Source organism: Suncus etruscus, chromosome 15 (assembly GCF_024139225.1).
Source record: "Suncus etruscus isolate mSunEtr1 chromosome 15, mSunEtr1.pri.cur, whole genome shotgun sequence".
NCBI classification, from domain to species: domain Eukaryota; kingdom Metazoa; phylum Chordata; class Mammalia; order Eulipotyphla; family Soricidae; genus Suncus; species Suncus etruscus.
In genome coordinates, this window is record NC_064862.1 from 25032098 (window position 1) to 25059067 (window position 26970).

Sequence of the window (26970 nt, forward strand, 5' to 3'; positions counted from 1 at the left end):
TTCAATTCCTAAAGACGAGTGGAGGAGCAATCCTTTCTCCCCTCTGAGCCCAAAGGCTCCAGTTGAACAACTTCTTGGGACATCCTGGCATTGAGAGGATTTTGCTTCTTTCACAAGCCCAGGTTGGCTCTTGACCTAGGGTCTCAATGCACCTGACCTACCATCTAAGACATTGGTCAACACTTAGGAGTGCCAACTGTAGGGGAGAATTGAGAACTTCACTAGAACCTCCACAGTCACACCGGGTCCCATAATAGGGAGTCTCATGGAGGAACTGAGGTGGTAGTTAGGCTGGGGAAGGGCCTGCCAGGCATTGGAGGCCAGGTCATGCTGGCTCTGGCATGGGAATACCACTAGGGAGGAGTCCTTGCTTTCAAGGCAGCTCTAGTTGGGTTGGGCGTTACAGCACCATCTCTGGCACTTGCCACCTTTTTGTTTGGGGATCACACCTGGCAGTGCTCAGGTGTGAATTCCTGGCTCTGCCCTTGGAGGCTGTGTTCAAGAGTGGGTGGGTGGGTGAATTCCACAGAGAATACCCACTTCCTGCTCCTAAGACCTATTTAATCTCAGCATTGCTCGTGGGCTTCCTTCCATCTGTTTTCTGCAGAATCCCCATGACTGTTTGGAACCCCTGCTCTGGTGCTTCAGAAGGAACCTGAAGGCGATCTGCTTGCCCTGGCCTTACAATGGCACCTGGTGGTGCTGGCCATGTAGAAGATACTTCCCAGCTCATCGTTCCCAAAGAGTTTGAAACAGCTGAGACATTCAAAAATAGAGATAACATTGCCAGTATTCGTAGCTTATTGCTACAAAAAAGGCTTCATAATTTTGAGTTGGCATGTTTAGCCAACATTTGCCCAGAAACAGCTGAGGAGGCCAAGGCTCAAATCCCAAGCCTCGAGGGGCGGTTTGAAGTGGAGAAGATACAGCAGATTCTTGATGCCATCCAGACTAGACACAGCTTCCAGTATTAAACACCAGCTATCACTGGTGCTAAGGGAATCATCCTTCCTAGTGGAACTCCCTGGCCCTAGGATCTGGCCCAGCTTGGACAGAAAACTGATTGCAGAAGACACCCAATTTCTTCCACTTGTTCCTCCCAGGACACATTAAATTCAAGCCCTATTCTTGGAAGTCTGTGTTTTCTGCACGATTGAGGTGACTGGTGCTTCTCAAGGGGAAAATGCCTAAAGTCAAAAAAGAAGCATAAAAGCACCCCCAGTTGGCTGGGGGGTAATTGAATCCAATTTGGGTGAGTTGGATCAGAAGATGAGTAAAACTGAAACAGTGTTTTGAGGGAAAGAGGAAGGTGGAGTCTCTCTGGCCCATCTTTTTGGTCAACCACCAGAAAACACACTTCGTTTTCGACCTCCTCTACAAGCAGAAAGCCATCACCAGAGAGATGTACAAATTCTGCATCCAAGAAGGCTATGTGGAGAAGAACCTCATTGTTAAATGGAAGAAACAAGGCTACAAGAACCTCTGCTGCCTCTGCGAATTCAGACCCATGACACCAACTTTGGCACCAACTGCATTTGCCATGTCCCCATGAGCAAGCTGAAAGTGACTAGAACCATTGAGTGCAAGCACCGTGACTGCTGGGGCTGTTCTAGTTGAGACACCCCCCACCGTACCCCTATCTCCTTGGACTTGAACTTGGCCTGTTCTGCAGATACCTCTCAGTGCTACTCCCAGAGCAGGGGCAATGGCTTCTACTGGGGAGACCTCAGAAGTTCCCATGTGGTTGTAGCAATAAACCAGATAAACCCTTCCAAAAGAAGCTCATCACTACCCAGACTGGCACTCTCTGTGTACCAGTTGTTCAAGATGATCTTTTTCTAATTTTTAACCACCATATATCTCTGGGGGACTAAGAAATTCATGATGGTATGAGCCTGGAGCTTTACTAATAAAAGCACAATTTCTCCCCCACCCCTGGCCTGTCCCTTTCTTCGCACCTTATTTCCCTCTCCCCCCTCTGGTATATCACCTGCCTTTTCTTTGTTTGGGGGCCACACATGGTGATGTGCAGGGTTTACTCCTGTCTATGAACTCAGAGATCGCTCCTGGCTTGGGGGACAATATGGGACGCTGAGGGAATTAGAGAAACAAGTATAGATGTACCAAACACCTGAGACCAAGTCTCAAGTTCCCAACAGCTACAATTTTGCAGGGGCTGAGGGCGTATGTCAACCTACCATCCCCCCCCCCCCAAATTATCCCGGGTCGGGATGGGGAGGTCTTGTACTGTAGCTACAAGACATGGAACCTGGAGAATCTGCAACTGCCTAATCACAGACAAGACAATTCAACTATTATTAACCCCTTCCTGAGGGGAATTATACCCCTCAGTCTCCCAAGGGTGTGGAAGTTGGGCCACGACTTGACTTTGGAAAAGATAGGGGAAGTAAGGGCAACTCTGGGGTAACAGATCTTACACTACTACTCACCAATTTCCCATCCATGGCCTTGATTAACACCTCATGGATCAGGCCTAGAGGGTTACACGATGGCATAAAATTTTTTTCTAGAGCAGTGAATCAGAAAGGAAAGTCTTAGAAACAGAAGATGAAGAGACTGAGCAGCCTTGACATGCCTTAACATGCCCCCTTTCTCTTTTCACATTTTTTCTCTTTCTCTTTCTTCTCCTCTTCTTCAGATGCAGTTCTAGGAAGACTTCTTGCAGGGGTGCTAAAACCTAGAAATCTGACCTTAAGATACTTTATAACAGTGCTTTCTCCCCAATTAAAATCAAGAAAAATTTTCTAAAATTCAGAATTTCACAAGAGATCTAGAAAGCCCAGTTTCCCCCTTCTACTAAAATGAAAGCTCCCAGGGTCAGAGTGATAGCATAGCTGTAGGGAGTAGTTTTCCAAACTCCTGGCTGAGATTAGGGGACCAATGTGATGCCACGAATTGAACCCAGGCTTGCTTCATGCAAAGGAAGATGACCCTGTATCTCTCTGGTCCTTGGTGCTCATGTATTTTTGTTTGTTTTTGATTTTTGATTTATTTATTTATTTTGGTTTTTGAGTCACACCCAGACACTCTCAGGGGTTACTCCTGACTCTATGCTCAGAAATTGTACTGGCAGTCTCGGGGCTGGGGGGGACCAAACTCAGCGCTATTGGGGGAAAAAGACAGTAAACAAATTCAGCAAGAAAGGTCTCCAGTATATGTGTGTGTGTGTGTGTGTGTGTGTGTGTGTGTGTGTGTGTGTGTGTGTGTGTGGTAACTCTACAGGTGCTTAAGAGGTAGTTGTAGGGTGTTCCTTGCTTCAAGTAGTATTGTACTTCATTATTAGTGAAGCCTCATGCCCCCATTCTTCCTAGGTAACTTGACCTTACCTGCAAGACCCGGCCCATTCCTGGAAGGGGTCTTGGAAAAGGTAAATAAGGCTTTGACCAGAGGGGATTAGGGCCTTTTTGGTCTTTTGCCAGCATGGAGTTCAAAGGGAAGATGGCTGACAGGAGTTAAGATGCAGGGATATCTAAGAATGGCTGAATGCTTAAAAGGTTATGATATAGGCCACACATGTGGTGGATGTTTCCTGAAGCCTGCCCGTGAGTGAGGTCAATACTCGTCGCTTTCCTGGACCCCAGACCCGCCAGTTGATGGGGGATGAAGCCATGTGGCCATAGCCTAAGTATAAAGGCCTCCATCCTTCTCCATCCAGCAACCATCATTAATTATTATTTAATTACATAGTCATTATTTAAATCTACAATTATTATTATTATTATTTTTTGTTTCGGGGTTACACCTGGTGGAGCTCAAGGGCTACTCCTGGCTCTGCACTCAGAAATTGCTCCAAGCTCAGGGAACTATATGGGATACTGGAATCAAAACTAGAGTCAGGGGTTGACCACATGCAAAGCAAAAGCCTTACCGCTGTGCTATTTCTCTGGCACATTTTCCTTCCTTTAATTAGAGTTCTACACCCCAACCTACAATCCTATCATGGGCCAGTCAACAATTATTTCTTCCTCTCATTTCAGAACTAGTTACCAGGGACAAATAGAGGTCACAAATGCTTTACTTTAATTGGGTAGGTCTGAAGGGACACATCTCCAAAGAGGACTTTCCAGGAAGTCAACAAGCATTGAGGTGAAGGGAAATATCACAACTTTCTGGGAATGGTCCCCACTTGTTGGTTTACTGGTCTCACCCTATTCAATATTCATGCTCCCCCCTAGTTCCCAGAGACTGGACCCAGTGTCGGGTTACTTGTCTCAGCCTCGTCAATATTCATGCTCCGCCCACGGGTGGGACCTGGAGATGGGATGATCGGACTATCCCCTACTTGGAATTCTGGGGACACCCTAGGGTGGGGCCTGTTTGTCAATAAAAGCAGGGGTCTGAAGAGGGCAGAGTCTATTCTTCAGCCTTCCTCCACTGAGCTGCCTTCCCTCTTAGGAGCAGAAAGCTTGGATGGTTGAATTCCTGAGTTGAGTGCTAAATTTGCTTAACCTCTTGTCCATTTTCACTGTGTGGATTATTTCCTGCCTCACCGTTTGCTTCCAGACCTGGGTCTAACCTGATCTGCGTTTTGGAGCCTGAGGCTTGGCTGCACACATTCAAGTTTGAAGTATTGAGAGGTCGAAAGACATCCTAAAATGGCAAACCACACCATGAAGGATGCTCTCAGCATTCATGGCACCAACCCTCAGTACCTGGTGGAGAAGATCATTCGAATGCGAATCTATGAGTCCAGGTACTGGAAAGAAGAGTGCTTTGGGCTGACAGCTGAACAGGTAGTTGATAAAGCCACGGAGTTAAGGTTTGTGGGTGGCATGTCTGGTGGCCACATCAAACCAGCTCCTTTCCTTTGCTTGACTCTGAAGATGCTACAACTCCAACCTGAGAAGGAAATCATTGTGGAGTTGATCCAAAATGAAGACTTCAAGTATGTCCGCCTGTTGGGTGCACTTTACCTCAGGCTGACAGGCACTGCCCTGGATTGTTACAAGTACTTGGAGCCTCTGTACAATGACTACAGAAAAATCAAGAGGCAGAACCGTAACGGGGAGTTGGAAGTGATGCATGTCGATGAGTTTATTGACGAGTTGTTGCACAGTGAGAGGGTTTGTGATGTCCTTCTGCCACATCTCCAGAAACGTTCTTTACTAGAAGAAGCTGAGCAGTTGGAGCCTCGGGTTAGTGCTCTTGAAGACATGGATGATTAGAATCCAGTGAAGAGGAAGAACATGAGAAGTTGGAAAGAGCTCGATCACCTGATCACTGCCAGAAAAGCTCCCAAGACTTAGGCCAGCCCAGGCATTCTCCCACACTGTGCTATAAAAGTCGGAGCAGATCACCTCCTAGATGGAGTCTCTCTCCCAAGAGGAGTCCCTCCCCTCAACGAACAAGACATGGCAGCAAGAATCCAAGACATCACCCTAGCAGATCCCGACAGAGATGTCTTAGACCTCTCTCCATGTCCCCAGGTCATCATTGTATCCACAGACATCGAAACCACTCAAAGGCTCCTGAAAGATCCAAGAAAAGCCACAAGAAGAGTGGAAGATGGAATGAATAATGGATTCATTTTGGTTTGAGTCCAAATGACTTATGAAGTTAAGGCATTGTTCTATATGGAAGAACTAAGAACTATTCCTGCAGCTACATTTTTTACCAAGTTTTTCACTTGTTTTCTTGAAGTGACAGAGGTGTTGAGGTTATGATTTTGTGGATTCTTAGACACCACCCAGCAATGATCACAGTTTATTAATAGCTCTGCACTCAGGGAGCACTCCTGGCTGAGATTAGGGGACCAATGTGATGCCAGGAATTGAACCCAGGCTTGCTTCATGCAAAGAAATATGACCCTGTATCCCTCTGGTCCTTGGTGCTTGGTCCTTGGTGTATTTTTTGTTTGTTTTTTTATTATTCATTTATTTATTTATTTATTTTGGTTTTTGAGTCACACCCAGACACTCTCAGGGGTTACTCCTGACTCTATGCTCAGAAATTGTACTGGCAATCTCGGGGGTGGGGGGGACTATATAGGATGCCGGATTTTAACCAACGACCTTCATGATGCACTGCAAACGTCTTACCTCCCTGCTATTTCTCTGGTCCCAAATAAAGATTTTTAAAAATAAATAGAAGGCTTACTCTGATGAGCTTTTCAAGAAGTCAAACTTGACTCTTTCTATATAGGATTTTTATATGGTATTTGTACTTTTTACCTAGTCTTCTTGTTTTCCAGAGTTCATAGTTTTCCTAAAGCAGTGACAGTCAATAACAATAGAGCAGCAATGCTGAAAAGGTTTGGACAAAATAAATCAAGTCATTATCTTGCTTTGACTTACTGCACAAGAGTGCTGTTTAAAGTTTGAAAAACCAATTAGAGCAGTAAGAAGCATGGGGCAGATAGTGAGTCTTTGGTGAGAATGAAATGATGTGTGATGATGAGCAAAAAGCTTGCATTAAGGGGCTGGGAATAATGCTAAGTGATATAAACCAATAGAACCAGAAGAACACACCAAGGTTCATTGAGGCCTCTGGGATGGCAAGAAGGGCATTTTCTTGGCCACACATGTCACCTCCAAGGGCCTGAACTTTTCTGCCATTCATCACATCAATATGATGCCTGAGTTTGAGAACTATGTGCACCAGATTGGCTTCCTGGGGTGTTCAGGAAACACAGGCATTGCCACCAACTTTATCCCTAAGATCTATGATAAGTCAGTGCGGAGGGACTTCAAAGCACTGCTGCTGGCACTATGTGCTGCCCATGCTCCAAGTGCTGCACTGTCGGGATCAGTCCATGCTAGACATCAGAGAAGAGCAATGCTGTGCTTTGTATTGGGGTCACTAAATTACCGACCATCCCAAACCCAAAGCCATGCAAACTAAGCAAGGGAGCAACATCGGGCAAAAGTCTTCCTGGAACTCAGCACTATGGACTTCAGACCTCCCAGCACCCTCCACCAATCCTACATACCTACCAACATCCATGGCTTCCTAGACCACAGCTCCTCCATCCCAGAATGACTTTTTTGCTCCCCTTGATCTCCACTACCAATAAATCACAGCCTGCACTGTACTATGCCCCAACCTTAAAAATAAGTGTTGAGGGCACAGAGAGATAGCACAGCGGTGTTTGCCTTGCAAGCAGCCGATCGAGGACCAAAGGTGGTTGGTTCAATCCCGGTGTCTCATATGGTCTCCCGTGTCTGCCAGGACCTATTTCTGAGCAGATAGCCAGGAGTAACCCCTGAGTACCGCTGGGTGTGGCCCAAAAACAAAAAAAAAGTGTTGAATAAAATTGAGGTGGGGACCTCATCCACTGGAGAACTTCCTACTTAATTTCACTATTTATGTGTTTGATTTTTTTTTATTTTGGGGCCACACCCAGTGGATGTGGCACCCTTGATACTGCTCAAAGTTTATTAGTCAGGCAAGAGCAACTAAGCAAAGGCTCTCCTAACTGCCCATGTTCTCCCCCTTGCAGCATAGCATGATATGCTTGAAAACTGCTTTCAATCCCCCAGTTTTCCCTCCAAGGACCTAATTGGAGTTCCTGTCCCTGGGCTGAATCTCAGGAAAGAAACATTCATCAGCTACTGCAGCTTCAATCTGAGGCTACAGTCTTGACATGTTTGCCCTGTCTCCCAAATTCTCAAGGGTTTCTTCCTGCTTAGTTTGCTGAGGCTTTTTGCATCCATGTTCCTTAGAGAGATTGATCTATGGTTTTCTTTTCTGGTAGTATCTTTGTCAGCTTTGAGAATGAGTGTGATATGGGCCTCATAAAAAAAGAATGAGGGTGTATTTCCATCTTTTCAATGTTTTGGAAAAGCCTGAGGGTCAATGGTAGTAGTTCTCTGAATGTTTGATAGAATTCACCTGCAAAACTATTTGGTCCCCAGTTAGTTTGCTGAAAGGAAACTGCTTATCTTGTGAGCCCCAAACTGCCTGGTTTTAAGCCCAAGGAGAAAGGCTTAGTTGACCATGGGGAAAAGCCTACAAAAGGGAAATAGTGGGGCCAAAGAGATAGCATGGAGGTAAGGCATTTGCCTTACATACAGAAGGACTGTGGTTCAAACTCTGGCACCCCATATAGTCCCCTAAGCCTGCCAGAAGCGATTTCTGAGCATACAGCCAGGAATAACCCATGAACACTGCTGGGAGTGACTCAAAAACAAACAAAACAAACAAACCAACAGGGAACAGCCCAGTATTGTTTCCTGGAGGGGGTCTGGAGGTGTTCAGGCTCCTCCTGGGAGAAAAAAAATACAGGGATTGAAGGAAGGGTGTGGTTTAGGTTTTCTTGGGGCGGGGAGGGGAGGAAGGTTGTTGTTACATTACCCCAGAGTGAGAGAAATAAAGGCTGTTTTAGCTCCTTGGGCATTATACTCACTGATGTACCCAAATTTGCAGATTTGTGGTGTTTAGCAAGATGAAGTTAGAAAACAGCCATAAGTGTGGTAGAGTGAGGCTGGAAACCCTTCTGAGCTGAATCTCACCAGTGCAGTCTTCTAGAAGCCTGTAGAACCAGCATCCTCAGCTCTGCCTCTTAGGTAATAAGGAGTGAGCTTGCAGGAGCTTTGCCTGTGTATGCCTAGGAATTGACTTGTCAATGATTCTGTTCACACATCAGCTCTTGCCTTCCCTCAGACACCCTTGAGATGTGCCCATCTAAAATACAAAGTGGAATGGACAGCAAAACTTGAGAGACTAAATCTCGTGCCTATTTGATGGTGTTTGTTTGTCAGAAAGCCCAGCCCTTTTCTCAGAGCCCCCAAGTCCCCAGCACTCAGTAAATCTTAAAATCTTAGATGTTTGCTCTGGAGTAGCAGAGACTTAGGCAGGTGTTAGATAAAGGTCTCTACAGTGAGCTAAGCAGTGGGTGTTTTCCTCCTGAATGGACACCTCAATTGAATGGGTATGAACAAAAGGAATGTGTGCCTAGTCTGGCCCATCTGTACAATTCAGCCACTCCTAAATTAAGTGAGACAACTTCAGGGAACTCCTCTACTGACTTTCATCACCACAATAAAACCTTTAGAAGTGGCTTGGAGAAAGGATTTTTAGACAGATTGTTGCACCCAAGGGCTACACAATTGCTTCCTAGTGGCTGTTTACCAACATCACTGGGTAAAGACAGTCCTGCCATAGGCACTACCCAGCTCTTTATACCAGGTGAAATTGGCTCTCTGTTTCCCATTTCAAGGAAATAATTCAGTGAGCAATAGCGCTGTCTCCTGGAATGGAGAGTCAGTGGCAGACAGGGAGCTCACTCCCCTCATGCTGACCAAGGTTGTTTCTGGAATTTGAGGAATGGTAGTATTTGTCTACTCTCCCCAGTCTAGACTTCCTGCATTGTTGCCTCTGGTTGTTTCACTTCTTACCCTAGCCCCTAACCCTCTTAATCAATGCCCTGGCATCAAGCAGTTGGGTTTCAAGTTTCTGAACTTACTGCTTTATAGACCCAAACCTAAATAGCTTTTGCTCCTAGGCCAACCTCTACCAATAAGTGGTAAACTGTGGTCATGTTAGGATTGGGATGATAAAGCTTTTGGGGCGCCACATTAGAATGCTGCATTGGGGTGGTCAGGTTCACGTGAGATGTTTGATCATAGCTGGCTTCACAGACTTTAAAACTTAAAACAGATCTGGAGAAATTCTGCAGCTTTAGAGATTTAAATCTTGAGTCTTGAGTCCTGGAGCTGAACAACCTGTGACTCTGGCCAAGTCAGGGCAATGAGCTCAAAGCTTTTGACTTAGAAATGTTCTGCCGGATCCTTCAGATATGCTACCCCAGCTCAGCTTGGGAAACTATCCTCTCATTGGTCGTTAAAATATGCCTCCCAACCCCCTTGACACTCTACTAGCGGTTGGAATTTGCTTCCTTTAGTCCTGGAACAAAGAGCTGAAAGACTGCTCCCAGACGAAAATGTCTAAAGTATGTGAGTGGTGCACCTTTATAATCTCAGTTTGGGTGAAACCAAACTGTAATAAACAGATACAAAGAAACCAGGGATAAACTTTGTTTTAGGTAAAAAAAAAAAAAGAAAGAAAGAAAGAAAGAAAAGGTGTAACCCAACATCTATGTAAATGGGGTGCAGATTTTGGCTTTGAGACCTCCAGACTCGAAACTTTCAAACTCTGAGATTATAAAGGCAGATCAAGAAGCATATCCAATGTGGGTCTCACATATGCATCACTTTAGGAGCAGAGGCAGGGTGCTTGGAGCATACTCATTCCAATCTGTAAGGCGCACCACTCAGATTGTTCACTTGGGCTTGGAGATATGGCCTATGGAGTGCCTTTCACAATTAGAGCTCCCTAAGCAGGACCCCAAGTCTCTTCCAGGTCAGATTGATGGACTTCAGGGTGATTATCAGGCAAGGACAGGGCATGGCATGTTAGGGTCGTTTGGCTCGGGGATTTATGGATTTTGACCTGGGTGGTATACAAGCTTCCAGTATTGCTGGTTAAAAATCTAGCCAAAGTGGTGGGGGCTAAAAGAACAGGATGCTTACCCTAATTTTATATCCCCCCAATCCATATGTACCCCTGCAACACACAGAAGTTTTCCCCTCTAGAGTGAAGGTTTGTTTCTATTTATTTTTTAACCATGGAGTTGGTGTTTGTTTGTTTGTTTTGTATTTTAAATATGAGGTACTATGTCACGCCACAGAGATTGGTGCACATCACAAAGGAAAACAAGCAGTGCTGTCAGGGATGTGGAGAGAAAGGTACTCTTTTTCACTGAGGGTGGGAAAGCAGTCTAGTCCAACCTTTATGAAAAGCAATATGAAGATTCCTCCAAAAACTGCAAATTGAACTCTCATATGATCCAGCTACACTACTCCTAAGAATATAAGCTAGGTTGGAACACACACACACACACAGACACACACACAAACACAATACAAAAATCCCTTCCTCACACCTATATTCATTGTGATACTATTTACAATAGCCAGACTCTGGAAACAGCCAGGATGCACTTCCACAGATGAATGAAAGAAATTATTGTACATATACACAATGGAATATTATGCAGTCCTCAGGAGAGATGAAGTCATGATATTTTCCTATACATGGATGTATATGGAATCTATTATGCTGAGTTAGAGGGAGAGAGATAGATGCAGAATATTATCACTCATCTATGGGTTTTAAGAAAAATGAATGATATTTTTGCAAAAATTCTCAGAGACAAAAGAGAGGAGGGCTGGAAGGTCCAGCTCACGACATGAAGCTCACCACAAAGAGTCATGAGTGTTGTTAGAGAAATAACTACATTGAGAACTATCCTAACAATGAGAATGAATGAGGGAGGTAGAAAGCCTGTCTAGCATAGAGACAGGGGTGGGGTGGGGAGGAGAAAGATTTGGGACATTGGTAGTGGGAATGTTTCACTGGTGGGACTGAGGGTGGAAAAATCATAGAAAACTGGCCTTTTTTGGAAGTCAGAAGATTCCCAGGAGGAATCTCCTTCAAAGGGTCTTAAATGCCAGGTGATCTGAGAGGACCTTCAAAGATAGCTTCGTGTTTTTCTAAGGGTGCATGCTGACCTCTGAGATCCAGGGCAGACAGATGTCACATTTCCATCTGGCTTCTGCCCTACCACCACCATTAAGAAGCTAAACACATAGCTTTGTAGGATCCCAATTGTCAATCTGGGCACTTGAACCCAGAGTTCTGCAAAAAGCTGCACCCCTGTGAGCCAGAAATGCTCTAGTTGAATAACTGCTTGGGATACCCTGACATTGAGAGGACTTTGCTTCTTACACTGGTCCAAGTCGGCTTTTGTCCTCATGTCCCTGCTACTCTCCCTCCACACTTTCATATAAGACAGCGGCCATCACTTAGGAATGCTGAGCTGTAGGAAGGAAGAGAGAGTTTCATTAGAACCTCCGAAGTCACACTGGGTTCCCAAAAGAGGGAGTCCTCATGGAAGAGGTAAGCTGATTGCTAAGCTGAGGACAGCCCTGCCATGACATGGAAACCAGACGATTCTGGCTCTGCATATGATCCCTACTTAGGTTTGTGTGGATGTGTGTATGTGCACGCGTGTGCATGTGTGCGCATATGTGTGTGTCTTGCACCTGAAGGCACTCAGGGGTTACTCCTGGTGCCGTTCTCAAAAATCATTCCTGGCAGGCTCTGGGGACCATAAGAGATGTCAGGAATTTAACAGAGTTCCATTCTGGGTTGGCCTCATGCAAGGGAAACACACTACATCTGTGAAACCTTTCTGCCCCTTATGATCCCTAATTGGTAGGAGGCATTGCTATCAAGGCAGCTCTAGTTGGGTTGGGCAATCCAGCACCATCTCCAGCCCTTGCCTTCATTTTGATTTTGGGATCACACCTGACAATTTTCAGAGACTAATTCTGGTCTTTGCTCAGGAGTGGTTGGTTAGGTGATTTCCATATGGAACTTCCATTCCAGCTCCTGGGACCTATTTCATCCCAGCTCTACTCTTGGGCTTCCATCTGTGTTCTCTGCAGGATTGAGGTGACTGGTGCTTTTCAATGGGGGAAATGCCTAAAGTAAAAAGAAGCAGAAAAGCACCCACAGATGACTAGGAGGTAATTGAACCTACCTTGGGTGAGATCTATCAGATGAGAGAAGTTGAAACAAAGCCTCCTGAGAGAAAGAGGAAGTTGGAGTCCCTCTGACCCATCTTCAGGATCCACCACTATGTGTTTGACCTTTTCTCCAACAGTGAACCGCACGAGTACTGCATCCAAGAAGGCTATGTGGAGAAGAACCTCATTGCAAATGGAACCAGCAAGGTTATGAGAATCTCTGCTGCCTCTGCTGCATCCAGATCCATGACTCCAACTTGGGCACCAACTGCATTTGCCATGTCTCCAACTGGAAGCGGGCCAAATAACTGAGTGCAAGCACTGTGGCTGCCGAGTTACTCCAGTTGAGAACCCCATCTCCGAGAACTTTGGACTTGGCTGATTCTGATGGAAGTACACTTTGCTATTTAGTTCTTCTCCCAGATCAGGAGCCCAGGCTGCTTCAGGGGAGGCCTCTGTAACTTCCATGTGATTTGTAGGAATAAACCTAATACCATCCCAACCCCCCCAAAAAAGAGTTTGTCAATGCCCAAATGGCACCCATTGTGGATAACTTCTTCAACACAATTCTTGTTTCAACTTCAAGCAATCATGTAGCTTTAGGGGACTATGAAATTCACAATGGGAAGAGTTTGGAGCTTTAAAAATAAAAGCACAGGTGCCAGCAATGTGGTGCTAGAGGTAAGCTGTCTGCCTTGCAAGCGCTAGTCAAGGAAGAACCCGGTGTCCCATATGGTCCCCCCAACCCAGGGGCAATTTCTGAGTGCTTAGCCAGTAGTAACCCCTGAGCATCAAATGTGTGTGGCCCGAAAAACAAAAATAAAATAAAATAAAATAAAAGCACAGGGGCCAGAGAGATAGCACAGTGATAGGGCGTTTGCTTTGCACACAGCCAATCAAGGGTGGATGATGGTTTGAATCCTGGCATCCCATATGGTCCCCTGTGCCTGCCAGGAGCAACTTTTGAGTGCAGAGGCAGGAGTAACCTCTGAGTGCTGCGGGGTATGACCCAAAAACCAAAATAAATAAACAAAATAAAAGCACACTTTCTCTACTCCCTGTCCTGGCTCTTTTATTTTACCCTCATTACCCCCACTCTGGTATATTACCTGTTTTTTTTTAAATAAAACACAATACCTATAGTGAAAAAAAATTCCAAACTGCAGTCCGGCGAGGCACACTTCTGGTGGGGTGTAGGGAACCATATGAGAAGCAATTGTGGGAACTACGAAAGCCAGATATGTATCTTGTTCTTTTAACACCCCCATCACCGAGCTGCCTTTTTTTTTTAATAAGCAGTAACACTAGAAGCCTGAGCACCACCTAGGTCAAGACTCTCTAATCCTGTGCATGACCCACCCTGCGCTGCCCTGCTGCTGCCCTGCTGTCTGCCCAGCCTGACAGCCAAACTACATCCCATCAGCCTGGCGTGGGTGAGACTTGTGGTCCTGGTTAGGGACTACTTGGTAGCTGCCAGCCTTTGTCTTAGAGCTTTGTTGAGCATATCTGCTGAATATCCAGTCCTGTGTGTTGTGTATGTAAATATTTTAGGGGATTATTATGTTACTGACCCTAACCTGATTGGTGATTGTGCCCTCCCCTAGAGTGTGACCTGGCATTCTGCCCCCACCCTAGGGTAGAACCTGATTCTGCTTCCACCATTGGTTGGTATGCGATCCCACCATTGGGTGGTACCTGATTCTGGGGGGATAAAAACAAGGGTCTGTCATCAGAGAGATGCAAATCAAAACAACAATGAGATACCACCTCACACCACAGAGAATGGCACACATCACAAAGAATGAGAACAAACAGTGCTGGCGGGGATGTGGAGAGAAAGGAACCCTTATCCACTGCTGGTGGGAATGCTGTCTAGTTCAACCTTTATGGAAAGCAATATGGAGATTCCTCCAAAAACTGGAAATCGAGCTCCCATACGATCCAGCTATACCACTCCTAGGAATATACCCTAAGAACACAAAAATACAATACAAAAATCCCTTCCTTACATCTATATTCATTGCAGCACTATTTACCATAGCAAGACTCTGGAAACAACCAAGATGCCCTTCAACAGACGAATGGCTAAAGAAAGTGTGGTACATATACACAATGGAATATTATGCAGCTGTTAGGAGAGATGAAGTCATGAAATTTTCCTATACATGAATGTACACAGAATCTATTATGCTGAGTGAAATAAGTCAGAGAGAGAGAGAAAAACGCAGAATGGTCTCACTCATCTATGGGTTTTAAGAAAAATGAAAGACATTCTTGCAATAATAAATTTCAGACACAAAAGAGAAAAGAGCTGGAAGTTCCAGCTCACCTCAGGAAGCTCACCACAAAGAGTGATGAGTTTAGTTAGAGAAATAACTACATTTTGAACTGTCCTAATATTGAGAATGTATGAGGGAAATGTAGAGCCTGTTTAGGGTACAGGCGGGGGTTGGGTGGGGAGGAGGGAGATTTGGGACTTGGGTGATGGGAATGTTGCACTGGTGATGGGTGGTGTTCCTTTTATGACTGAAACCCAAACACAATCATGTATGTAATCAAGGTGTTTAAATAAAAAAAAATAAGTAAAAAAAAAAAAAACAAACAAAAAAAACCAAGGGTCTGTGGAAGGCGAGGGGATTTTTGCTGGAACTGAGGCTGAGTCTTTGGACTTCAGTCTTGTCCACCGAATAAAGCTAATATTTCCACAAGCCTGATTATCTGCGAGCTGTTTACCCGCCGTTTCACCTCAGAACCGTCGGTTAGACAGGGTGGCAGATGTGTGCTCTGAGCTGAAGGGGAAAGACCTTATCCTCCATCGCTTCATCAGTCAACCTCTTCAGGGGCTGACTTGCAACACTGTGGAGGAAGTTTCTGGCTCCCAAGTTGGCTGGGGACTGATTCTCATTGCAACAGTCACACCTCCACTGACAAACAAACCTGAGCCTTCAATCAGCTGTCCTAGGTCAGAATATGTGAGAATGCCCAGCCAGTGTCTCACCTAGTTTCTCATGGAGCACGACTATGGGGATCTGCAGCTTTTTTCAGAACTCTGGGTTCAAGTGCCAATTTAGGCATTGGGATTTTCCAAAGCCATGTTTCTAGCATCTTGATGGTGGTGGTAATAGGGGGTAAATCAGGTGGCAATGTCTGCCCTGTCCTCAGGTCAACATGGGACTTGAGTAAAACAAGAAATCACTGATGGTCCTCTCAGAGCAAGTGGCAATTAAGGGCCTTTCATGAGCACTTTTCTCCAAAGCAAAAGGTGCCAGAAATTTATCAAAGAGCAAGAGACTAATCCATTTACTTTGGTTTGGTATTTATATATTTTGGGTCACATGCAGTGCTCAGGGTTTCTCCTGGCTCTGCTCTCAGAATTCACTTTTATGGAGGAACCCTATGGGATGCCAGTGATCCAACATGGGTTGGCCGCATGCAATCGCAATCAAATGCTCTACAAGCTGTGCCATCACTGCAGCAACTCAGCTTCATTCTTCAAGTGGTCCAAAGGCAACCCAAATGCAGGAAACAGGCCTTTGGGAGTCAGAGAATTCCAGGGAGTCCAGCAGCACCCTAGGAGACTCAGTCCCTCAAGAGCCAGTGCAGGAAAAATATTTGTGATCCTATGACCCGGGAATGTTCCAGTTGAATAACTGCTAAACATTGACAGCACTTTGCTGGCATTGACAGAACTTTGCTTCTTGCACGAGCCCAAGTTGGCTCTTGACCTAGGGTCTGAATGCACCTAAATTTCCATCTAAGTCACTGGCCATTACTTAGGTGTGCTCAACTGTAGGGGAGAAGCGAGAACTTGGCTAGAACCTCCACTGTTACATGAGCAGGCGTCCTCATGGAGGAGCTGTTCTGGCAGGCATTGAAGACCAGGTGATTCTGGCTTTGGTATCAGATTCCCCACTTGGGAGGAGGCCTTGCTATCAGGGCAGCTTTAGTTGTGTTGGGCAATCCAACAATATCTCCAGCCCTTGCCATCGTTTGGTTTTGGAGGTCACACCTTGCTGTGCTAGGGGATTAATTCCTGGCTATGCCCCTGGAGGATCTACTCAGGAGTGGGTGGGAGAATTCCCAGGGAACTTCCACTTCAGGCTTTAGGAACCTATTTAATCCCAGTCCTGCTCTTTGCTTCCATCTTTTTTTCTGCAGGATCAAGGTGACTGTTGCTTCTCAAGGGCAAAATGCCTAAAGTCAAAAGAAGCCGAGAAACACCCCCAGATTCTGGCTGGGAGGTAATTGAACTGACTCTGGACGAGTTTGATTAGAAGCTGAGACAGAGCTTCACAGGTGAAAGAGGAAGATGGAGTCTCTCTGGCCCATCTTTTGGGTGGGAAAAAAACACATATTTAATTACATAATTAAGCTACATATTTAACCTCTTCTACAAGAAGAGAGCCATCAGCAGAGAACTCTACGTGTACTGCATCCAAGAAGTCTATGCGGACAAGAACTTCATTGCCAAATGGAAACAGCAAGGCTGTAACCAGACTCGTGACACCAACTTCAGCACCAACTGCATTTGCCATGTTCCCCAGAGCAAGCTGGAAGTGGGCCAAATCATCCAGTGCAAGCACTATGGCTGTTGGGGCTGCTCTAGTTTAAATACCTCCATAAGCCCACTCCTGTCTTCCTGGAATTGAACTTGGCCTATTTTGCTGATACTCTACAATGCTCAGCACTTCTCCCAGAGCAGGGCCAGAGACTTCAACGGAGGATGCCTCAGAATCTCTGGTGTGGGTGTAGGAATAAACCTAATAACCCCCCCCAAGAAGCTCATCGCTGTTCAGACAGGCACCTTTTTTTCTAATTATTCATTTTTAATTATGAGAACAATGATGCAAAGAGGACAAGTTTATATTACAGTGAAAGAACAATTGCCCATAAACAGAGTTCTCAGAAGAAATCCCCTTGCTGACGCCTAAATATTAAACTTACAGTCAAAAAAAAACATTAAGAAAAAAAGAACCCATGTACAATTACTTTGTCCACAAGTCCCCAGATTTAGTACATTATAACATTTCTTAGCAGTACACAAAGCAACGTAAAGCCATGAGATTTATGTGACTCCTTAACTTTAAAGACATAGTATTTTTATATATTCATGCACATACATATTAGTTTAAGTTAACATCAAAAGTTTAAGAGGTTTTTTTTAAGGGTTAGTCAAAAGGGCACAGAGAAAATGGTGTTAGAGTGGCAAATATTGTTTGCATAAGCCCACCAAAATATGGGGGTCATAGGAAGGAATAGCCTTGGTCTAAATACAAGGAGACCACTACCCCTGAAGTTTCCTGGCATAAGACCAACTCTAGGCTCCAGGCAAACTAGTTTATTCAATCCAAGTCATTGTCTGTAGTGCCAATACAGTTTTATTTTTAATGCAGTCCTATTGTTGGCATCAGGTATCTGTATTAAAGATCCTGGAATCTGCACATCCTACATTGAAGTCAGGCTGGTGTGGAGTATCCTCTAGTTTCACCTCACAATTAAGGGGCAATACAGCAAGCCCTGTCCAGAAAGCAGGTCATTGTTCTTTTTAAGTCTTCTCGGTGTTAAGGGAAATCTCTTTTGAGTAGATCAATGTCAGAGAAGCTGTAGGGTCTTCCCTGATAGAGGATTGCCTCCAGGTGATGTTATAGACAACCTTGGATGTTTTGTAGATGTCTTCTCTAGATCAGGGGTGAATGGAGAACAGGCACCTTTTTTGTACTATTTGTTCAAAATTATCTTTCTCGATTGTCAACAACTATGTTTCTCTAAAAAAATTCTTAAGAAGGGACCTTAAGCCTTCTGATAGGAAAAGCAGTTCTGCACATGGTGGGCTTCTTCTTCTTCAGTTCCCACCAGTAACCCCTTTTTTCAAATCCTTGAAGTTTGTAGGCCAGGCAGGGCAGTGAGATCTGAGGGTGGCCCCTCACTAGCATTAAGGATCTAAATGAATAAAAATCCTTGATGGCCTTAGCAAGATTTCGCCAAGCTCAACTGGAAGAGCGAATAGTGAAGGAACAATGATCCGTGAGAATGTACTGAGTTGTCCAATGCTGAGAAATGGAAATGACAGATCATTGGTGTGATCTCTAAGAAAGTGGCTCAGATTCAGTATACTGGTTAGGGTGAATTCCAAATTCATGACCTGAATGATTAAATTAAGAGACTGCTAAGAGAGAAAGGCCACTGGGAGGTTCAGATAAAAAAGTTGGGTGGTCCTGATTATGAAAAATAGTCCCTAAAATGTTAGATCAAAAAGGCAAGAAGTCCCAGAAATCGAGATGACGCGTACTTTGGTGCAGTCAAAGATTTGCCTAGTATTAGAAAGATGTTTGAAAAAGAACCTCTTCCTCCACCAAGAAAGACACATACTGAGCTCATGAAGGCAATAGATTTTGAATTCTATGGTTACCTTGATGAGGATTATGATGTCCTTGTGCCTTTGGAGCAAGAATATGAGAAGAAATTCAGAGCTGATTTGGTGAAGAAGTGGCGAGTGAAACAAGAGGCCTGGCTGGTGAGAGGAGAAAAGGAAGAGGAGGAGATCAACATCTATACTGTCTCTGAAGAGGGGTCTGGTGAGGAAAGCAGCCAGGAGAAGCAAGGGGAGGATGGGCAGTAGAAGTTTATTGCTCTTGTTCCCATTCCATCACAGCAGGAGATCAACGAAACACTTGTGCACAGGAAGAATATAGAGCTCTTATGTAAGTATGCCAGCAAGATCATGCAGCCCCAGAGTGAGGAGGCCAAAAAACTCCTAGGATATTAGCTCCAAACTGGGACATACCCAGTGGTGCCCGGGCTCCCACTATTAGCAGCGAGACTTTCAATTGCCAGCCATGGCCCTTTGGTCAAACCCTGGGCTCTGCAGTTATGAGGCCAGTGCTGGCTGCCATTGCAAACCTCTCTCATTTCCTGACACATTCACCCTACTACTGTCTGAACTCCATTTTCTTCCACTTGGAGTAGACTAAGGGCAGCTGTGTGGCAGCCAGTGAGGGTCTAACATTTACCATGGTTTGGTGGGGAGAGGAAAGTGACATCAGTCTTAAGAGCTCTTTTTCTTTAAGAGATTTTCTCACTCCCTGAAAAGGAGAAGTAGGTAAAAGGGTGGAATGAAGCTCAAGGATTTTGTGTGTATGAGGCATCAGGTAGATCCCTGGTTCTGCCAGATAGGTTGAGAAAGTGAGAGTGAACATAGAAGCATCATGTGTCTCCTAGTTCATGTCAACAACTACTTGATTGGGCCCATGGCCTGAACCTACATCACCATATGGCCACCTCACACCAGTGATAGGCTCCAGTTTTATGTCTGGAACTGTAGATCTCTTTTGTTTGTTTGGTTTTGGTTTTGATTTTTGGGTCACACCCAGTACTACTCAGGAGTTACTTCTGGATCTGCACTCAGAAATCACTCCTGGCAGGTTCAGGGACCATAAGACTGTATGGGATGCCAGATTTCAAATCTGGGTCAGTTGTGTGCAAGACAAATGCCCTCTCCTCTGTATTATTGCTCCTGCCCTGGAAGGGCTCTTTTTTATTAAAGATTTTTATATAAAAGAAAAATATAAAAGACCTTAAGAAGCTCACTGTGGGCCAACCTGACACTGAGCCCAGGCTGAGAGGTCCTTTGGCGGTGGGCATCCATCACCCCACAGCACTCTGCCAGGTCATCAGGAAGAACTGCAGAATGACCAAGGAGAAGAACCCGATGCTCAGCAACACAGTACTGCCATCCCAGTTCATGGAAGATGGTGGTGGAGTCCAAGGACTTTGCCCAGATTCAGGAAGACACATGCCAGCTGCTGACAGAGGAGGTAAGCTACCATGCAAGGAGATAGCCCAAGAGGCGATGAAGTTCATGCACATGGGAAAATGGCGGAAGCTGACAACCGATGACTTTGACTCCGCCTTCAAGCTGAAGAATGTTGAGCCCCTGTATGGCTTCCACACCAGGAGTTCATTCCCTTCCTCTCCGCCTCTGGTGGGGGCAAAAAGCTCTACTTCTATGAGGACAAGGAAGTGGATCTAAATAGTATCATCAACATCCCTCTGCCCAGAGTGCCCCTGGTCATCTTTCTCAAAGAGCACTGGTTGAGCATTGATAGCTGCCAGCCTGCCATTCCCAAGAACCCACATCCAGCTCCCCTCCTGGAAGGCACTCCCCCTTTGGCTCAAGCCCCACAGTGTTCACGAGTTGTCAGTGGAGTAGCAACTGTAATACAAGGCAATAACTGAGGCCTGTTTAGGTTTGTGTGAAGCCAAGAGAGAGCATAATCATGGGCCCTGGGCTCTCTCAGATGCTGCCCCAGTTCAGCACCTTCATCTTCGAGGGGGCCCGCGTGAATCTCGTGCAGAACAACCTCACCTTGCTCATCTACCTGATGTGCATGGTCAAAGTGCTCATGGACAACCCAACACTGTATCTGGAGAAATATGTGCACGAGCTGATCCCAGCCATGATGACATCCATTGGTAGCAGACAGCTGTGCCTACAGCCAGATGTGGAAAACCATGGGGCACTGACCAACTTTGCTGCCAGCCTGGCTCAGATCTTCAAGCACTTCAGCACCACCAACAACAACATCCAGTCCCACATCACCAAAACCTTTGCCAAGAGCTCTGTGGATTGGAAGAACCCCAAGACCATGCATTATGGCTCCATTGCAGGCCCGGCTGTGCTGGAACACATTGTCACCAAGTCCCTGATCCTGCCGCACGTATAATAGATTGGGAATGGATTCATGTTGTGCTAGATGGCCCAGTGCTCAGCCACATGGACCTCATTGATGCTGATCACATGCAGCGCCTGCTGCTAAAACATTGTGCCCCAGTCATGCCAAGCTTTGGCTGCCACCCGACAATCAGGACACCTACCACACTGAGTTCAGATCCTTGGGGCCTGTCCTCTGCTCACATATGGTGAAGGCGTGTGCCCAGGCCATGCTGCAGACCAAGCAGGTCCACAGGAGCACACGGACCATCACAGAAATTTGACCCTCACTCACCCTCTCATAGCCCCCAGTCTGGCCCTCTCGCACCCCTAACTTGCTCATGGTGCTTGGCTCTGTCCTGATGTCCTGTGCAAACCCTGTTGTCTGCACGAGCCACTGCCCTATTGCAGCTTTCCCCTCTTCCCACCAAGTTCTTCATCATGTCCTCCTTCGGCACCTTGTCCATCCAGCAGCTTCGTCCCCCAGATCCCTGTCCAGGGCTTCGGCTTCAGCGCAGTGTCCCCTGTCACCACCACAGTCCCCAGCATGCAGGCCATTGTCAAGCTGATCTCCACTACCACCACAGCACTCCCCACACAATACCGCAGCTCTGGGCACAGTAGAGTCTAGAAGTACATCATGTTCTCATTGGCCCTAACTGGCGAAAGCAAAGATGGGCCCACTTGCAACGGTCTCCACTGGAAGAAGCAGGATCCTGACGAGAACCCCCCCCCCACCACCACCACCAAACTCTGGGACCTTGGCTCTCAGTTTTCGGGCACCAGCTCACAGACAATTGTGCCTTGATACTCAGGGAAGAAACTGATGGTGGCTTCCTGGGTTACTTTAATTTTGTTGTTGTTGTTTTGGAGCCACACCTAGTGACGCTCAGGGGTTACTGGCTATGCACTCAGAAATCGCTCCTGGCTTGAGGAACCATATGGGAAACAGGGGGATCTAACCGCAGTTTGTCCTAGGTTAGAGAGTGCAAGGCAAACACTCTATTGCTTGCGCCAATGCTCTCACCTCTGGGTTACTTTCTTTTTAGATATTGTACAGCTTGTTCCTCTGAATTAAAAAGTTTGAGGGATTTTTTTTTGAGGGGGGTGTCACACACGGCAGTGCTCAGGAGTTACTCATGGCTCTACCCTCAGGAATCACTCCTGGCAGGCTCAGGGGATCATATGGGTTGATGGGAATCGAACCATTGACCTTCTGCAGGCAAGGCAAATGCCTCACCTCCATGCTATCTCTCCAGCCCCAAAAGTTTGAGTTTTTCTGCTCTAAGGCACCCAGGGTTCCCTGTGGTTTTTTCTCATTGTGTTTTTTTAATTTATTTTTGTTTTTGTGTTTGGTTTTCCTTTTCCTTTTTTTTTCTTTATTCTTCTAAATTGATATTACTAGGCTCTAAAGGGATTCCTTCCAGCGTTTTATTCCTTCTCTTTTCTTTCTTTTCTTTTTCAACAGAACAACAGAACTTAAATCATCTTATTCTCTATTATAACTTTAGAAGGAAAAAGTGGATAGTAACAGAAACAGTCATATGAACACTGAGTGGAAATAAAAAATGAACAGACTTAAGTATCAAACCTGAAGTCAATGTCACCAGAATTAATACACCATCTAGGACAAGCTGTACACTTTCACTAGCTATCCTTGGGGCAAAGCAGGGAGGTATGGGATGCATGCTGGGAACAGGGGTGGAGGGAAGACAACACTGGTGGTGGAAATGGCCCTAATTCTTTGTCACTATGTACCTTAAATATTACTGTGAAAGACTTGGATCACTGTTAAAATTATTTTTAATGAAGTTTTGACTTTTTATTACTAGCTGTTTCTTCTGTTAGGATCCCGGGTTTCCTACCCTGCCTGTTATTACTGAACTAGGTCTTTGGGAAAACCCTAGTTGCTGGTAGTATCGTGTGTCCCCCAGCTCTAGTGGGGTAAAATCCTGCATGAGAGGAAAGTGGGTATAAACAAACCGGCCAGCAAATAATATTGAAGAAAATGATGACCACACTCAAGAATTGTATGGGGACCCGCGTCTTCTGGTAGACATGAAACAAGTTTAATTTTCCATATTGGGCTTATATACAGAACAAATTCACAGTATGCATAAAAGGAATTTCTTCATTGATAAAAGGTGTGATTGTAGAGACAAACAGAAATATTAACAGTAGAGCTTGTTGATAGTTGTATAACAAAATGTCAGGCTGGGCTGGGTTAGAAAGGAGGATATTATAACAAGAGATAAAAAACTTGCTATTATTGCTATTATTATAACAAGAGATAAAAAACTGCTATTAGGGGCTGGGCCTGGATGACAGTCTCTGTAACAGGCTAGCAGTGAAGGTAGAAACTGTTTGTTTACATTTAGAAGCAGAAACCAGAATACCAGGTTTTGCAAGCTAGAGGACTGACTTGACTTTAATATGTAAACTTTGATGACCAGTAGAGAGGAAGCTTTTCTTTTAATATTTGGTGCTGGACTTTCTCTGGGTTAAAGAGTTTGACTGAGGTCACATTTGGGTCTGTGATTTTACAATGAAGGAATAGGCCAAATAATATGAAAGAAATGTAATGTCACTACCATGGCATGAATCTCAGAAATATTGCCAGTAATGCGTGTAGGGTCAATAACATCCACAAACAGGTCTGCTAGACAAATATTTCTTTATCTGAATGACCTTGAAGTCCCAGCTGCTATGGGACAATGAGCCAGACTCTGCTTCTCAGCACCCAGCACCCAGTCAGTTACTGGCCCCCTGGCTCAGTGACACCCAAAACTGCTTGCACGTGATGAGTGGTGTGCAATGCTGGAATACCTGGCAAATATTTTTTTTTATCTTCTGAATGAACTGAAACCACTAAGCAAGGCAGAATTAAAAACCTGCTTACAAGTACAGATCAAATAAATGAATTTCGTTCAAAGGAGCAATTCTGGCATCAACACATTGCAAGTAGCAATCTTGAAATGTTCACACTCACCAAGCAAAGGCAAAGTGTTCACACTGATGCATAGTGTGAGATAATAGTTAGACATTTAAAAACTCTTGAGAAGTTGCCAATTTCTTTCTCTTTAGCCTCCACTGAATGCCTTGACTTGGTAGACCCTTATAGCTCAGCATCAGTTGGTGAGAAGGACATGACATTACAGGAGCAGGAGGAACTAACTGAACTGAGACAAAGCCATGGTTTCAAGCTATAATTTGCTAATTTACCTTTGGGCAGTTTGGTTGGATACTGCCAAGGAGTTCCCCGTTCTGGCAAATAAAGCTATGTTGACATTGCTCCCGTTTTCTACTACCTGTCTGTGTGTGATGAGCTTTATAAGCCTGATTGCTGTTGAGTTACTGATCCTACCCTAATCAATAATTGTATTCCACCCTAAGGTGTGACCCTCGGATTATCCCTTATTGGCATTCTTCTCCCACCCTCGGGTGGGACCTGATTCTTGTCCATAAAAGCAAAGGTCTGAAGAAGGCAGGGCCTCATTCTGTGGTCTTCTTCCACTGAGCTGCACTCCATCTTAGGAGCAGAAAGCTAGGGTGGTTTGCATTTCTTGCTTGAGCACTGATTTTTCTTGGGTGTGTGAATTATTTCCTGCAGATCTCTAAAACTGGAAATGTTCCCCTTGTGCTAATTGGACAGGGGAATGAGAACTGCCTTTCCTGCCTGAGAGCTTGGTGGGAATCAAACCTCAATCAATGCCCTAGAGACTGTGACTCTTCAATTACTATAAAAACTAAAGACAGAGAGAGACTGAGAGCTGTTGATGAAGAGCTACGTGTGTGTCTTTCTTCGATTCCTGCCAAAATATCAACTTTGTGTTCAGCCAAACAGGCCCAGGTTTCACACTGAGTAAGTAAACAGAAATATGAAAATTATAAAATACTTTATTAATTATAAAATGATTTATAGTGTTTGATTCCTCTTCAGGAGAATTAATTTATATCTAGTCAATATAGGCACAGAGTTAAATTTTTCAAAACATTTTCTAATGGTGGTGTGCCTTGTGATTTTTTTTCCATGAAAAAAGTCTGCCTTTGCACAAAAAAGTTGAAAACACACTGCCTTAGACCATAATTGAGACTCTGATGACAACCAGACAGGTGACAAAATGCAGAAAGTTTATACTAACGTAATTCTTTCACTGCAGCCTTGCAAAGATGTCACTAGGAAACCTTTTCTGCTTTGGGTCAGCAATGAAGCAGGAATTTGATTTTTCCTAATTGGACAAGACTTATCCAGAAGCACAGCCTAACAGTGGTCCTCACAACCCCTTTGATCAGTCCCAAGAAATGTCAAATCAAGTCACCCACATACCCTGGGATGGCATTCAAAATTTAATGGTTCTGTGCACTGTTCTCTGTGCATGGCCATCATTGGCCCTTCTGGATATTAAATTCTGTGCTGTGGCTTTGGGAGCAGGGAGCCTAGCTTCTGGGGTCTGACTTATTAAATCCCCAAACCCCTTCTTCGAAAGGACCCCAAGTCCAATTTTTAAGCAGTTTATCTAGTAATTACAAGCAATATCAATATATTCATTTAATTGTTTAAGTGTCTTATTTACTGATTTATTTGGTTGTCGAGAAATTTTCAATGGTGTTCGGGGGTATTTCTGATACAGAATCTAATTGTTAGGGGTATCTCTTATAGAACCTGGTTGTTGGGAGTTATATCCTGGTTGTCATGGGATGTTCTGATTTTAGACCCTGGCTTTCAAGGGTTACTCTGATACAAACCTTTGTTTATGGGGGCCTGAAAGATAATAGAGAGGTCAGGCGTTTCCCTTGCATGCAGAAGGACGGTGGTTCAAAGCCCAGCATCACATATGGTCCCCAGAGCCTGCCAGGAGCGATTTCTGAGTGGAGAGCCAGGAGTAACTCCTGAGTACTTCCGGGTGTGACCCCCCCCCCCACTCCCAAAAAATGAAGAAAAACAAAATAACAAAAAACCTTTGTTTGTTAAGGGATCTTTTTTTTCATGCTCACTCAACCCCTACTTTCTTATTTTTGGAGGTCACCAACTTTGGTTTTATTTCTGAATTAACTCTTTCTCTGCCTTCAGATAGGAGTGGAAAAGTACACTTTACTAGGGCTGGTCTTAGTCTAAAGTTTCTTATCATGGACTTAGAAGGAGACTCTTGGTCCTTACATTCCCCCCTTTCTTTTTGCCACAGGGAGGAATCATCTTCCCTTGTACAAGGGTAAGGGGTTCTAATAGAGTCAAATTGTTATGGTGGACTGTCAGCTCAGTGCAACCTAGGATGCATGTCATTTTGCTATGTCTCCAGACCTAGGATGCATGTCATTTTGCTATGTGCCCACTTCTATTTATCTGGGAGTAGTTTTTCCACCTCAAAAGTGTAGAATTTAGCAGTTAGCTTCATAAAGCAAGCAGAATACAGAAGCCAAAGTTATGTCATCACTAAGCAAAGACACACTATATTCTAACATCAACATTTATGGTTGTTTCATCTCAGGTAATGGAAAAACTTGTGGAGTACAATCAGAAGCTAAAGTTTAGAAGAGAGGTTCCCAGGGTGACATTTTGACTCACAAACCCTCCATCCACAGTTTAGGTAATAGTACAGTCCACAAATAAAATAGATGTTCATTCTTGTCAGCAGTCCCACAGTCACCATGTCATCTGGCACATCAGGATGATCTTCATTTTGCCCTGTTTCAGAAAGTTGAGTCAGATGA

The 26970-nt window shown here is 44.8% G+C and overlaps 3 protein-coding genes and 6 pseudogenes across 3 annotated transcripts in view; 8 read left to right on the top strand and 1 right to left on the bottom strand.

The window, feature by feature from the left end:
- Positions 1-26970, bottom strand: part of LOC126029762 (pre-mRNA-splicing factor 38A-like) — a 248947-nt pseudogene that overhangs the window by 58723 nt on the left and 163254 nt on the right.
- Positions 1-26970, top strand: part of LOC126031300 (transcription initiation factor TFIID subunit 6-like) — a 174270-nt gene that overhangs the window by 49925 nt on the left and 97375 nt on the right.
- Positions 687-974, top strand: LOC126030673 (DNA-directed RNA polymerase II subunit RPB4-like). Its single transcript, XM_049788889.1, has one exon. It carries the CDS (start codon positions 687-689, stop codon positions 972-974), a length of 288 nt encoding a protein of 95 aa, XP_049644846.1.
- LOC126031305 (protein BUD31 homolog) lies at positions 1201-1617 on the top strand (annotated as a pseudogene).
- On the top strand, positions 4617-5539 carry LOC126030623 (pre-mRNA-splicing factor 38A-like). The gene is given in 2 exon segments (XM_049788848.1): positions 4617-5181; positions 5184-5539. Coding segments are annotated over 2 exon segments (921 nt in total).
- On the top strand, positions 12504-12933 carry LOC126031307 (protein BUD31 homolog; annotated as a pseudogene).
- Positions 16742-17200, top strand: LOC126031308 (protein BUD31 homolog; annotated as a pseudogene).
- On the top strand, positions 18504-19317 carry LOC126031309 (pre-mRNA-splicing factor ISY1 homolog; annotated as a pseudogene).
- LOC126031311 (transcription initiation factor TFIID subunit 6-like) lies at positions 20239-21892 on the top strand (annotated as a pseudogene).

Excerpts from the sequence above, each read along its gene's own strand:
- LOC126030673 (XM_049788889.1), top strand. The coding sequence starts at position 687 with ATGGCACCTGGTGGTGCTGGCCATGTAGAAGATACTTCCCAGCTCATC.